The following is a 12,621-nucleotide window of genomic DNA, read 5'->3' on the forward strand; positions in this document are numbered from 1 at the left end:
CTCCAGCCTATTTGACCTTCCAGAATAGAAATTCTCTCCCTTAATCCCCAGCGCCTGTCTGCATGGCTGGCCAACGCCCTCTGACAGCAACAGCAACAGCTACAACCATCTCGATTTATCGACTGCTCCTGTGCTCGACCCCCAGCACAGGAGCACCCCCAGCACAGGGTCAGGGGTTTATGTGCGCCACCCAGTCTCCACATCGCCTTACAGGTACTAGCCCCATTTGGAAGATGGAGCAAGTCAGGCTCCTTGAGGAGATGAGGAGGTGTGGCTAAGGCAGGGGCCTGGCTGGGATTTGACTGGCAGGCTGTGGCCCCCAGGGCACGTCTCCCCCACCCCCCAACCTGTGATCAATAATCCCGCAGCATTCTGTTTGCCTTCAAACTCTCCCAGGGGACTCGTCAGGCAGAGCCGTGGCCCATTAGTGGTTTCTGCACATTTGAAGCTGGCCCAGGCTCCCCAGGGTCGGCTGGCAGCCAGGCCAGGGCAGTGGGGAGGGTGGGGGGGGGGGAGGGCCAGGCCGGGCTGGGCTTAGGGGCTGCATGGTGCTGGATAGGCTACTGCCTTTAAATGGGTTTTGAAAGGCCCTCGCCCCAGAGGCTCCTGGCAGCTGGCAGCTGGCTGTGCCCACTTTATGGGCTGCGTGTGGGGCTTCTCGGTCACCTGGCTTCTGGCACACTTGGGTTCCGCCCCCCTGGCACAGCAGTGACAGCTACAAGTGGGAAATGAGGGGGTAGGGAATAGAAGAAACAGACAGTCTCTGTCTCCTGTGTGGCCCTGGGCAGCTGACCTGGCTGCTCTGAGCCTCTCTTTCCTCATCTCTGAAATACCCATAATGATAGTAGTAAATGCCCACAGAGGACCTACTACGCACCAGAGTCTGTTCTAAGTGCTTCACATATGCCAACTCTCAGTCCCCACAATGCTCTACAGAACGGTACGTTAGCATCATTGCATGGTCCAAATGCTGTAGCACAAAGAGGTGACATGACTTGCCCCAAATCACATAGCTACTAAGCTATTAAGCCAAGATATCTCCCAGACGGATCTGAACTTCTACCCACTTCCACCGCCACCAGCCCGGTCCAAGCCACCATTATTGCTGACCTTGACTACTGTAGTAGCCTCTGCCCTCTGTCCCAGCTTCCACCCTCTGCACCCTGCAGGCCATCCTCAGGTGGCAGCCTGAGCCAAACTCAAGTCTGACCACATCACTCCTGTGCCCAATACCCATCAGTAGCTCCGTAGTGCCCTCAGGAATCACAAGCTGTCTGTACAGCCTCACACTCTAACCACACCAAGCTTCTAGTTATTTTCTGAACACACTGCATGCCTATGCCTCTGTGTATTTGCACGTGCCGCTCCCTGTGGCATTCCATCCACCTGCCCCATTCTCCTCCCTGCTGAGTTCCCAAGCAATCTCCCAGGTTCAGCTCAAGCACTGAGCTGAATTTTCTTTGCCATCCTTAGGGAGAATCACACCCTTCTTGGGGCTCCCATAGCACCTTGCACTTGCAGTATCCCCGTTAAAGCACACAGATCACTAAAATATCGAGGCTGTGTTCCCTCCAGCCTGGGAGCCTCTCAAAAGTTGGTCTGGCTTTCAGCCACCTTAGCATCCCCTGACAGCCTGGATCACAGGGATTGGCACTTGGAGAGTGCTGGCTGAATGAAGGAAAGAAGGACCAAATATATGAGTGAACCTAAGTGAGTGCTACAAATGACTAGCTTGGAGATGGCAAGTTAGTGGTGGAAGGGAGTTTGTTCTCATCTGCATGCTATATTACATTTTTAAAAATGACCAGCATTCAGAAACTGGGGTAGACTCACTCAAGTCTGGATTTCAAAAATCCCAAAATATCCAAAGATGTGGCTGCAGGCACTGGCCTCCTTGGCAACCGTTAGCAGAAACTGAGTCACGGCCACCACATGCACGATTTCAAGTATTTATTGAGCACCTACTGTGTACCAAGCACTAGAGAGCAGCAAGATGAAAACCTTTGCCTTCCCAGCCCCTGCACACACTTCTGTTAGCTGCTGAGGCTCTGTAGGCATCTGAATTTTCAGCCTCTGTCAAAATGGGGAAACTGGGTCCCAGAAAGAAAAAGGACGTGGCCCAAATCACATAGAAATTAGATGCAGGGCAGCCCAGGTGGCTCAGCGGTTTAGTGCCGCCTTCAGCCCAGGGCCTGATCCTGGAGACCAGGGATCGAGTCCCACGTCAGGCTCCCTGCATGGAGCCTGCTTCTCCCTCTGCCTGTGTCTCTGCCCACCCCACCCCCGTGTGTCTCTCATGAATAAATAAATAAAAATTTTAAAAAAAGGAATTAGATGCAGATCTTGAACTCAACCCCTTCTGTTACTTCCACAGGACCAGGTGACTAGACGTTGGCATGAATGAACCTTCATTCTCCAGGAGAGAGGAGCCAAGGAGAGCCCCATAATGGTGTGATTTCAGGTAAATTGTATGCTTCCTCTGGTGTGTTCTGCTTGCAGTTGGAAGAAGAGGGGACAGAGGCTCAGCAGTGGTGGGGCACAGCCTGTCACCGGGAGGAGAGGTGGCTATGCTGCAGCTGCTGCCAGGACTGTCCTGGCCGCCAGCACTGCCTCCTTTGATTGTCTTGTCCTTTGTTCTGCATTTCAGGGCATTCAGCTCCAGGGCCAGGTGCCAGACTCCCTCCCATACCCCATCATCGGCCTGCTACTACTGCCAGGGCAGGTGGAGGTAGCAGCCTGGAGCAGCTCCAGAGGTACAAGGGGAGGAGCCCAGAGAGGGAGAGGAGCTTAGCCAGGGTAGCAGATCTGGGTGACAGCCACACAGGATCCAGAGGAAACTGAGTCCTCAACCTGGTAGCTCGTGGGGTTCCAAGGTCATGAATAGCCCCACAGCCTGGGACCTCCTTGGTGCCTGGCCTCCTGGATCACACCAGATAAAAGGGCCCTGAGGGCAGGGGTTTGTCTGTCCTGTTCACTGCTGCAGCCTCAGAGCCTAGGACAGTGCCTGACACATAGCACGTGCTCATGACATTCCTGCTGCATGAATGAAGGAATTAATACTAACTACAATCCCTCGAGACAGGTGCAGCTGTTGGGTCCACATTAGAGAGGAGGAAAGGAGGCTGGGGAGGGAGTGCTGTTTACTCAAGGCCACAGGCCTGCCCCTCCTCTCCTGACCTATAGGGAACCTGGAGCCTGGGCCTCACCAGCAACACTCCCTGAAGCAGCCAGTTCCAGGTTTTGGACCCCATGTCCTCAGTGGGTATTGGCCAGGGGCAGCCGGGGACCGGTGAGGGTATCAGTGTCAATCAGAGGCTGTGTGGGCTATGTGGTAGGGGGATGACTGTCTTGGGGCCTGGAGGCTGTCCTGGGAGAGGCTACCCTGGGGTGTGATGCAGGAGTTAGTGGGAGGAGGGAGGCCCTGGGAGACGTGGATGTTAGGGGAGGGGAGCTGGGGAAGCCCCAGGGCACCCTCCACACCCTGAGAACTCCACTACACTGGGGACGGGAACTAGGGACCCCACCACCCAGGGCCTGAGTGGGCACCACAGCTATGACCAGTCCCACCCCATCGCCTTCCCACCCTGACCCCTCCTCATTAGCCTCCAGTCATGTGTTCTATCACCTCCCCATCAGAACTCCCATGCCTTCTCCTTCACTCCTCATTATCTTCTTTCCACCCTCCACCCCTGACCCCCCATGGAACCCCTACTGTCCTCTGTCCCCACCACGACAGCCACTATGACTCTCCCTGACACTACCACACCACCGCCTGTATCACGCCCGGACTCCACCTTACTGTAATAGCAGATCAGTCCCCTGCCCCCACCACGGCGCTCACCACCTCCCTCACCTCTGGGTCAGACTCCACAGCTCCCTTAGAAGGAGGAGGCTGGGAGGTTGGGAGAAAGCAGGGAAGGATAGAGAGGGGAGAAGAAGGGGCAGGGGACAGGAGAGGAGGGGGAAAGGGCTGGCTGTGAGGAGGATCTGACCCAGGATCCCCCCACCACACCCCAAGCCCCTGCAGGTATGGGCGGGGCGCTGGCAGCGCTGTCCAAGGTGCTGGGGCTGCCAGGCCTGGCACTAGGTGGGTGCTGCAGACCTGGATCTGAACGTCCCACCTACCTCTTCCTAGCTCAGGTGGGTGGCTCCCCACCCTCTGAGCCTCAGCTTTGCTGTGTGAAAAATGAGGTGATGCCTACTGGATGGGCAGAGGGAGCCCGAAGGACGGTAAGGATGTGCCTGTGTCAGCCCCCACCCAGCCTGTTTCAGCTCTGGCCTCCAAGGGCCTGTGATTAACGAGGCTGGTCCTGCAGCATCGCTCTGGGTCCCCTGGGACCGTCCGCTAAAGGGCAGCAGCTGGCAGCCCTGTGATGCCCAGTGGGACCCAAGACGCCTCCCTGACCCCCTCCTCTCTTCTGTCACAGCCTACCTCTTCTACCTGGGCCTGAGGTCTCATCCAGGACCATGCTGATGCTGCTCCCTTCACCTGGAAGTGTTCCTCAAACAGAACTTGTCTCAAGGAAGTCCTCTCTCTCCGAGCCCCCAGGCTCACACTGCCCACCTCACCTTCACTTGGCTGAAGGCAACTTGCACCTCTCCTATGGAGCATTTTGATGTTTTTCCTAGTTGAGCACGAGTGATAACTATGTGCAAAGTAACAGCCTTCGTGCTTTTCCCTATATTATTTCATTTAATCCTCATGATACCCCTCTGATACGGACTATTGAACTATTGTCATTCCCACAGAGGAGAGGACTGAGGCTTCCAGAGGTTAGGGAGTTTGGCCATGGTCACACACAGCCAGCAAAAGGCGAGGCTGGAATTTGGCTCTCTGTCTGAGTCAGAGCGTTCAACTGCTATTCCCATACCATATATCTGCCTTTGACTTTACCAGACTCTGAGATCAATCTGGCGAGGGTCGTGTCCCTCTTTCTGAGTCCCCAAGACCCGGCCCGGTGCCTGTCACTGAGTGGGCACCCCTGAACTGTCAAATAAAAGTGAAAATGAGTTTACGTTATCAGAAGAGGCTCTTGGAGCCAGAAAAGCAGCCAGAGGCCAAAAGTGGTGGAAATGTAGGCAGTGTAACAGGTGGTAGTGGGAGACAGCCATGAATGGATCAGTTGGACCTGTTGCCACCATGGGACAGACCCCTCCCTGCCCAAATACACATCATCCTTCTTGCCTCTGCTGGTAAGCCCAGCTGCAGGAGCCTTCCAGATTGGCTGGGAGAAGGTCCCAAGGGGTCCTGTAACTAGGGAGCTGGTCCCAGAGGCCTCTGGGGTTGCAGAAGCCGTTCCTGCCTTGGTAAAGACCCTGACAACAAGCCCCAACAGAGCTCCCTTCTCTGGGAGAAGAGGGAAGAGACTCTCAGCCCAGTACCAAATGTCACCTTGTTCTCCATCCCTGAGACTTGTCCGAGAGGCCTGGATTCCAGCTGGGGGCTGAATGGCTGTGTGACCTTTGGGCAAGTCACTATCTCTGGGTCTCAGTCTCTATCTGTAACAATGTCCTGCCTAGGAGTCTAAATTCTCACCAGAATTTAGATGCCTGGTGATGGCTGTGCCAGACAGGAAATTCCCATAAGGGCAGTGACCAGGGCCATGTGGAGCCCAAGCTACCTGGAGAATGAATGATGTAGGCTTGGGAGACACTGAAATTAGCCACCCCCTGTCACTCCAGCCCTGAGGTTTGGGAGTGCTGGTGCAGCCTGCTTCGAGCCTGGGGGACGGCAGTTGTGGATGGTCCCTGGCCTGGCCTCTCCTGGCCTCAGCTGTCCCATCTACAGAATGGGCTGCCCTAAATCACTCTAGCAGCAGAGGGAGAAGTGAATGGGAGACACCAAGTCAGAAAGGTGGCCTGTCCCTCTGTCCCCTGCCATGTGAGTCCAGGAGGAAAATCCAGGCTCGTGAGGCCCCAACAGCAGGATGGGAGGCAGTTATCTTCAGGGAAGTTATGGCCTTGCAAGGGAGGCAGAAAGTGGTTCCCAAATGATCTCCCCACTGCCAGTGGGAGCCACCTCCTCTCCCTGAAGGCCACCGTGGCTACCAGGTCCAGCTCTGCCCCCAGTTGCTGCACCCACCCAGGCAAACCCATTGACCTTGGTTTCCTACTCGTGAAATCTTGACTTGCCTGTGGTAGGGGGAGCTCAAGCCCAAGGAAGATGAGGAAAGCTTTGGGGAGGCAGCAAGAAGCAGCTCATGATATTGCTGAGCACACACCTGTGAAGGGGCACCTGACATATCCCTCGCCTACCGCTGACTCTGGCTTCCAGCCCTATGCCTGGGACACCCCTGCGAGGGATCTCACATCACGTGGTTCCAGGGTCACGGCATTTCCCCTACACGTGGGCTCTGGGCCTGCAGAGCTTCAAAGGGAACCCCACCTCCATGGGGAGAGATGAAAACAGTCCAGCAGGGAAGAGGTGAGCGGACACCAGCTGAACAAACAGAAGCCCCCATGGGACCGGGCCTGACCCCTCTCCTGTGGTCTGAGCCTGACACCTGGGCTTCCTTCCGCTGGATGTGTGACAGGCACAGAGATAGGGTATGCTTGTGTCCGTGGCATACAAGCGGGTTGGTGCCGGGCACATGTATGCACACGCATACGCGCTCTGGTGCACACCACGAAGTGTGTGGCTCAGTATATGCTGTGCCGGGCAGGCTGTGGCTGTCTCACCTCCGGGGCAGGTTAAGAACAAAAGGGAGCAGGGGTTGGTGAATCCTAGCCCACGAGCCACATCTGCCCACTGCCTGCTTTTGCACAGCTCCTGAGCTAAGTAGTGGCTTTTACATTTTTAAATAGTTGGGAAAAAAAAGAATATTTCATGACTTGTGAAAATTCTATCCATTCAAATTTTAGTGTCCACAACTAGTTTTATTAGAACATGGCCACATGTGCTCATTTGCTCACCATCTGTGGCTACTTTTATACTGCAATTGCAGAAGTGAGCACTTACAACAGAGACAGTATGGCCCATAGGGGGTTAAGATATTTACTATCTGACCTTATCAGAAAGGCTGTCAGCTCCAGTGTTAGGGCACGAGCAAAGCTGGGGCACGCTACTACTTCCCCCCAGAACAAGTTAAAGTCCAGCTTCAGTGAGCTTATCAAGATTTTTACAATTAGGGGCGCCTGGGTGGCCCAGTGGTTGAGCGTCTGCTTTTGCCTCAGGGCATGATCCCGAGTTCTGGGATCAAGTCCCACATTGGGCTCCCTGCATGGAGCCTGTTTCTCCCTCTGCCTGTGTCTCTGCCTCTTTCTCTGTGTCTCTCATAAATAAATAAATAAAATCTTTTTAAAAAAATTTTACTATTGGGGACACCTGAGTGGCTCAGTGGTTGAGTGTCTGCCTTCAGCTCAGGTCATGATCCTGGGATCGAGTCCAGCGTCGGGCTCCCCACAGGGAGCCTGTTTCTCCCTCTGCCTCTGTCTCTGCCTCTCTCTCTGTGTCTCTTATGAATAAATAAATAAATAAACAAACACAATCTTTAAGGAAAAAAAGATGAAGAAGAATTTTACAATTAGAAAATCAATATAGGAGCTGTGTTCATTTCAGTACATATATGTGAGCTTTGGGTTTTCTAACTGTATATTGTATCGTGTGTGTGTGTGCGTGTGTGTGTGTGTGTGTGACAGAGTGAGAGAGAGAGAGAATCATAATCTTTTCAAGATTTAGCATTTCCTACCCATCTCCTGTGCATCCATAGTGTTTAATACATGCGAAGCACATGGTGGGTGATTAGTCAATGTTTGCAGGATAAAACAACAGGCTTGGTTCTCCCCATCAACCCAACCACCTACTAGCAAGGCAAAACTCTTGCTCATTTCAGAAATGTGTAAACTGAGGCACAGAGACCTAAGGATATCAGCTTGAGGCTCTCCCCTGGACCATAAGCAGTGAGAACAAGACGTCACTGTCTTACTTCTGGGAGAGGCAGGGGGCACACCATAACATGTCTGGTGGGGAGGCGTTTAGCCCCTCCCTCCAACACTGTTCCACAACCAAGGTGACCCACCCTCCACCCCATAGGTTTCCAGGCCTTCCTCCCTCGCTGGGGGGTCTTGGCAGACTCCCAGCAGCCTGTTGAGTGATAAGTGTTTTTTTCCCTTTTCCGGCTAACAGGGGGCAGGTGTGGGTGAACAGCTCTGGGGAGGAGGTGCAGAGAACTGGGGGATTCGGCAAGGCTGAATCCTGAGAGGGGTGCCATGGAGAGTAAGGGGACTATTGGAGGGGGGAAATGGAGGCAGTTTGGGGAGCTAGGAGCCGAAGTGGGGGTGCTAGGAGAAAAGAGGGGACCGAAAGGGGATCAAAGACTGAGTGGCCAACTTGGCAGCCCTGGATGGGGCTACCCCTCCCTCTAAGGACCACACTCCAAGCCAGGCCCTGGAACACTTTCATACCCAGTGCTAGTTCTCAAGCTGCAGAAAGCCAAACACCAAGCCAAAGAGAAACCCACCTCCTCCTGATGTCAGACCCCTGCCCTGCGCCAGAGAAGGTTTGGGGATAAACCAGATGAATAGGGCAAGGGATGCCCATCATTTCTCACTTTTCTTTTTTTACCCAGGTTTTTTTTTAATTTTTATTTCTTTATGATAGTCACAGAGAGAGAGAGAGAGAGAGAGAGGCAGAGACACAGGCAGAGGGAGAAGCAGGCTCCATGCACCGGGAGCCCGACGTGGGACTCGATCCCGGGTCTCCAGGATCGCGCCCTGGGCCAAAGGCAGGCGCCAAACCGCTGCGCCACCCAGGGATCCCATTTCTCACTTTTCTATCAGGGACTCAGTGCCTCTCTGGAAGAATGGGCAGGAGGGTTCAATGGTGATCTTCTCTACACGTGAGGAAATTCAAAGCCCTTCTCGTGACTGTTCAAGCTCTGCTCCAGGTCTCATCTTGCACCACCTTCTCATTCACTGCACTCTAAACACAGTGGGCTTGAATGTACTCTGCTCCTTTCTGCCAGAGCCTTTCACTGGCTGTTCCCTCTGCCTGGAACACTGCTCCCTTCACTCATTCTTCAGATCTCCATTCACGCATCACTTCCTCAGATTACCCTTCCGTCACCACCCCTTCACCAGGTTTATTGCATGTTCTCCTACCTGCAACTGATTATCTGTGCATTATGTGTTTGTTTGCTCCCTGGGACCTGCAGTGTAGGTCCTCTAGTGTAGGTCCTCCAGCAAACCTCTATTCAGGACCCTGCCTGTCTTGTTCCATGCATTTTTCTAGTGCTGAGCACAGGGTCTGACACACAGCGAGATCAATAAATGATTGTGTGGTAGTATGAATGGATGCCTGGCACCAACAGTGACTGCGATCAGTGCCTGGAATTATGGAAACAGATATACTAAAACCATGTATTATGAATTCATCTGTGTTTCCACACTTGGTGACCAATCGGTAGGCACCAAGCAATGTTCTAGAGCATAGCTCTCTCCTAGAACTTTCTGTGATAAGGGCAGTGTTCTGGATCTGTGCTGTCCAATATGGTAGCTGTGAGACACATGTGGCTATTGCCCCACTTGAAATGGGGCAATAATAGGACTGAGGGACTGAATGTTAAAACTTACTAAATTTTAACTGATGTGAATTTAAATAGCCACATGTAGTTGGTGGCTACCGTACGGAACAGCTCTAAAGAGCAGGGAAGTGACCTACTATCTCCAAGGCTGTTACAGGCAGTTCAACCAGGGATTCACAGGAACTCCCCCAAACCTCCATCAGCTGATCCTTGGGTTCAAACGTGCCAAGGATTCTTTGGCAGCTTCCTTGAGGCAGGCACTCACCATCCCCCACTGCCCGCCAAGCTTATGGAAAGACCACCAAGCAACAATGACTCAGAGAGATCTCCACAGCGATGGCATGCTTCCAGAACATGAATGCTGAGCGTGGATCTCACCATCTTTATCACTATCATCACCTATCACACAGCCACTACGAATGCCTCCAACCTCATTCTCTCCATCATTACTGCCCCATCACAACACCCCCCCCCATGAAAACCACCAGCACAACCATCAATGCTACCACCACCAATTCCACAATCAACACTACCATTGGCAACACCACCAACACTGACCCCACCATCACCCCCACCACACCATCCCAATACCACCAACATCTGGAGCCACTGCAGGAAACCAGTCAAGAGCACTGGCTCTCAAATTCAATCACCTGGTCTTAAATCCCAGCTCTGAGTTTAAATGATCTGTTTCTGCGAGACTCAGTTTCTTTATCTGTATAATGGGACTAACAATAATGATAATAATAATTATTATTCAATAATAAGACTTGGTGTCTGTGATTGTTGGAACGGAGTCAAATGAGAAAGTGCATGGAAAGCCCCGTTCCTGAGTGCTAATGCTTTTCTAGGTCCTGTGCTCGCTCTCAGTTCACACAATTTCATCTAATCCTCACACAGTTGTGAGAGACACTGACCCACCGATTTTACAGATAAGGAAGCTGAGGCTGAGAGAGGTGATGTGACTCACCTAAGGTCCTACAACTAATACAAAAGGCTGCGCTGGAACCCGTCTTCAGCTGGACTAGGCTAGGCTGCCCCTTTTGGGAGCCGAGCAAGGTTGGACCAGCACACCAGCCTCCCTGCAGTTCCAGCCTCCCTCCTCGGGAATGCTGCGGGGATTTTAGCATCCCGCCATGAAGGGTGGTGGTGTGCTAGTGATGGTCTGTCTCAGTCTCAGCCTGGCCCGACAGGTGAGGTGAGGTGGGGTGGGGTGGGGACGAGTCTGCTCACCTGTATCCTGGCGAAACTGGTGCATGGACTGCAGGTCGATGATGTAGGGCACCAGCTGGGCATCCACCTGCCCCAGGACCACGGAACCGCGGGCGTCCTCTTTGAGCACATTCTCGATGTGGTGGCACACGGTGGCCGTGTAAGGCCGCCAGCGGCTGTGCTCATTTAGCCACTCCCACACTACCACCCGGGCCACATTCTGCGGTGGGAAGCCCAGCCCGGTCACCGGCATCATCACACCCTGGCCTGGCCTTGACATGGCCGCTGCTGCAGCCTCAGGGGCCAGGGCCCCACTCTTACTGGCCCAGCTCCTTCTGGGCCTGGGGACGGGCAGGGAACGTCCTCTCCCCTCGGGGGCAGCAAGAAGCCAACGCTGCTTCCTTTCTAACTCGGGTCCTCTCCGAGGCCGGAGGCCTCAGTCAAGGGAGTGTGGGGTGGTGCTCCGGGCTGCAAGGACCCCTCCCCCCAGCAATGTCTGGGCGAAGGTGCTGCTCTGGAAAGCAAGTGTCTTTTTTATGACTGGGGAGACGCTGCTCTAAATTCCTTGGCTGCCTCGGCTCAGGAGAGGGAGTAAGGCAGCCGCCCCTACTCTAGGTCTAGGTCGTCTCTTTCCAGCTGGTCTCCAGTCACTTCTTCCCAGCCGGCCCCGCAGGGCCTGTCACCCAGGAGGCCCGGGCCAGCCTGCTGGCTCTGCGGCGCCCAGCGGGCCCTCAGCGCTCCCAGCTGCGTCCCAGCCCCTGCGCCCGGCTCCAACGGGGCTGCTCGCCTGGCCTCGGGTCCGCCCCTCCGACGGCTCCTGCTCAAGGGGGCGTCCCAGTCCCCCTCGTCCCCGCTCCGCACGGCGTCCCGGTAGGCCTGGGTGGCTGAAGATCGCACCGGGGAGGGTGCGCCGCGTACCCCTGGCGCGACCGCCGGGCTGCGGCTTCGGAGCTGGGCGGGGGGGACGAGGGGGGCGGGGGCCCGTGGGCACGCCCCACCCCACTCGTGCTCGCGACCTGCCGGGAGACAAGAAGCGGAGAGGGCCCTTTAAGAGGAGAGCGCAGCACCCCCTCCCCCTTCCCGGGAGAGCGATCGGCTGAGAACAATGGGGCACCGATGGGGGGGCCGGCGAGGGGGGCTTCAGGGGGTCGCCGCCCGCGTTCCCTGGGGGCAGGCCCGAAGGGCGGGCTGGGGCCGGGGGCGCGGTTTTCCGAGGCTCCTCGCCCGCGGCGCCCCCTCCTCAGCTCCCCAGCGTTCCCGTCCCCGGGGCCCGCGCCCGGGCCGGGATGCAGGGTGCGCGGGGATGCGCGGGGATGCGCGGGGATGCGCGGCGCTGCAGGCGCGGCCCAGGGCCCCTCGGGGGTCGCGTCACCGAGGAGGCGAAGCCGAGAGCCGGGTCGTCGCTGCCTCCCGCTCTGGGGGTACCAGCGCCCCCTCCCCAGCCCAGACCTCCCGGAGCGGCGCCGGCCCCCTGCAGGAGTCGGGGGTGGGGTCCCTCAGCACCCCGCGCTCTCACCGCCTCTCCGCTGTGCTGCCTCCTTCTCCGCTGGCGCTCCAGCCCCGCCGCCTCCTGGGCTCCCCCCGGAGTGGGAGGGAGCTGCGGTCCCGCCTCCGCGCCCTGTCCCTCCCAGGCCCCGCGGCCGCCGCACGCCGGGGCGCTGGGCTTTCCGCGCGCGGACAGACTGCCCCGCCGACCGACGGACGCACGCGCCGGCTCTGGACGCCGGGATCCCGCGGGTGGGAGGCGGCCGCGGCCGCGCTCGGGGAGGGGCGGCGGAGGGGGCGGAGAAGGAGGAAGGGGAGGAGACAGACCGGGCCGAAGCGCCGCTGGCGCTGACACGCGAGTCCGCGGGCGCCCCAAATCCTCGGCTAGGCCGGTCTGGGACCC

The 12,621-nt window shown here is 56.2% G+C and overlaps 1 protein-coding gene across 1 annotated transcript in view; it reads right to left on the reverse strand.

Annotated features, from left to right (window-relative positions):
* Positions 1–12,467, reverse strand: part of DTX1 (deltex E3 ubiquitin ligase 1) — a 36,153-nt gene extending 23,686 nt beyond the window's left edge. The window contains exons 1-2 of the mRNA XM_055322265.1: positions 12,250–12,467; positions 10,755–11,749 (exon numbers count right to left, since the gene is read on the reverse strand). Coding sequence (XP_055178240.1) covers positions 10,755–11,013 — 259 coding nt within the window. The 5' untranslated portion in view covers positions 11,014–11,749; positions 12,250–12,467. The remainder of the gene's footprint in view (positions 1–10,754; positions 11,750–12,249) is intronic.
* Between the last annotated feature and the right edge of the window lie 154 nt (positions 12,468–12,621).

This window comes from Nyctereutes procyonoides, unplaced genomic scaffold (genome assembly GCF_905146905.1).
Source record: "Nyctereutes procyonoides isolate TBG_1078 unplaced genomic scaffold, NYPRO_anot_genome, whole genome shotgun sequence".
Lineage (NCBI taxonomy): Eukaryota > Metazoa > Chordata > Mammalia > Carnivora > Canidae > Nyctereutes > Nyctereutes procyonoides.